This window comes from Cebus imitator, unplaced genomic scaffold (genome assembly GCF_001604975.1).
Source record: "Cebus imitator isolate Cc_AM_T3 unplaced genomic scaffold, Cebus_imitator-1.0 Scaffold15, whole genome shotgun sequence".
NCBI lineage: Eukaryota > Metazoa > Chordata > Mammalia > Primates > Cebidae > Cebus > Cebus imitator.
In genome coordinates, this window is record NW_016107330.1 from 7,589,616 (window position 1) to 7,591,692 (window position 2,077).

Below are 2,077 nucleotides of genomic sequence, written 5' to 3' on the forward strand. Positions count from 1 at the left end.
TTTTTTGAGATGGAGTCTCACTCTGTCACCCAGTCTAGAGTGCAATGGCACGATCTTGGCTCATTGCAACCTGCGCCTCCTGGGTTCAAGTGATCCTGCCGCCTCAGCATCCCTAGTAGCTGGGATTATAGGTGCATGCCACCATACCTGGCTAATTTTTGTATTTTTAGTAGAGATGGAGTTTCACCATGTTGGCCAGGCTGGTCTCGAACTCCTGACCTCAGGTGATCCGCCCGCCTTGGCCTCCCAAAGTGCTGGGATTACAGGTGTGAATCACTGCTCCCGACCCTCTATTCCTTTTTGATACCTCAAATATCCATAACAAAAAGTAGATGATGACACTGTCTTATACAATAATATAGACAGTGTTCCCAAAATTCCATTATTTATATCTCATCTTCACCATTTCTGTCATAGCAATGATCCATCTCTTCTCATATTTATGTAATGTTCTTCTTTAAATAAAATTCATTCTTTAACTTGACCTCATTTTGAACAGTAATATCATGATTAGTATCATTATGTGTATTAAGTGTATATGTAGCAGCCAGACATGGTGGCTCACACCTGCAATCCCAGTACTTTGGAAGGCTGAGATGGGAGGATCACTTGAGCCCAGGAGTTTGAGACCAGCCTGGACGACATAGTGAGATCCTGTCTCTAAAAAAAAAGAAAAAAAAAATTAGCTGAGCGTGGTGGCATGTGCCTGTAGTCCCAGCTACTCAAGAAGCTGACATGGGAGAACTGCCTGAGCCCAGGAGGTCAGAACTGCCGTGAGCCGTGGTTGCGCCACTGCACTCTAGCCTGGGTGACAGAGTGAGATCCAGTCTCAAAAAATAAAAACTATATATATATATACACACACAGACATATGTATAATATGTAGCAGATGGAATCTTTAGGTTTCATTTCATTAATGCATTTTATTCATTAATACACATTTAAATAATACTGTAGCACTTACTCTATCGCAAAGCATATGCTAAGACTTTACATTTAATCCTTACAGCAATCCAGTGAAATTGGTATTATTATTATCGTCCCATTTTACAGGTGAGGAAACTGAGGCAGGAGAGCTAAACAGACTTGCCCAAGGTCACACAATTGGTTAGTGCAGGAGTTGGGGAGTCCAGGCCATGAAAGGACAATGCTTGTCTGACCCTAACTAAGATGTGGCTGTGAATATGTTTAGAAGGTCATCTGGGTCAGTCTCATGTGGGACAAGGGTCACCCTATCATGCTGTGGGACACAGAGATCTATTTTATTGGAATGGCCTTGTGGTCATATATTCCGATGAGGGAGGAAGGATTTACAAATGTTTGCTTTCTCAGCCATGCTATTTGAACAAAGTGGGGTATGTTCAGGGCTGCAGTTGTCCCCAGAGGCAGTCACAACACATGTCACAAAGAGCTGGGTGGGCTAGTGTCACTGCTGTGTCCCCCACCCCAAGGTCACTGCGGGCCGGGGCTCACACTGAACCTCTCATTGGGGTGGCTGGGAGTTCATTCCAAAATCCCTGGGGGTGGCCAGACATGCAGGGTCTGATTGACATCGCACTTGTGGCCCTGCTGAAGGGGAACAGGCGTAGTCAAAGGCCCCAGCTCTGCTGTCTGAACTGTAGCCAGACATCCTGGGGGCCATGGGGACAGGATATTTTGAACCTGTGTCTCCTCTGAAGGCGAGGAAGAGGGACTCCCACTACGGGTGCAGATAGTCCCTTGGGGAAAGGACATGCCCATTTGGGGCAAGGCTGGATGCCCCAACCCTGGACCCTCACCAACCCTCTCTTCTTACATGGTGGGATTTCAGAAATCTCCCTGTGCGCAGACATCACCCGCACCGGCAAAGTGAAGCCAACCAGAGCTGTGAAAGATCAGGTACCGCTCATCCAAGCGCTCCTTCCCGCGTTCTGCTGGGTTCTCCCCAGGTACCCCCTTGTGGTGATGGGGTAAATGCTGGTCTGTTTCACGTATTCATAGGCGGGTGTTGAACAATGAGAACACATGGACACAGGGAAGGGAGCACTACACACTGGGGTCAGTTGGGGGGAAATAGGGGAGGGACGGTGGGGGGTGG

General features: G+C 47.6%; 1 protein-coding gene across 1 annotated transcript in view; it reads left to right on the plus strand.

Annotated features, from left to right (window-relative positions):
- PADI4 (peptidyl arginine deiminase 4) overlaps window positions 1-2,077 on the plus strand; it is a 46,476-nt gene that overhangs the window by 16,141 nt on the left and 28,258 nt on the right. The window contains exon 4 of the mRNA XM_017505584.2: window positions 1,811-1,878. Within this exon, the coding sequence (XP_017361073.2) occupies window positions 1,811-1,878 (68 nt within the window). The remainder of the gene's footprint in view (window positions 1-1,810; window positions 1,879-2,077) is intronic.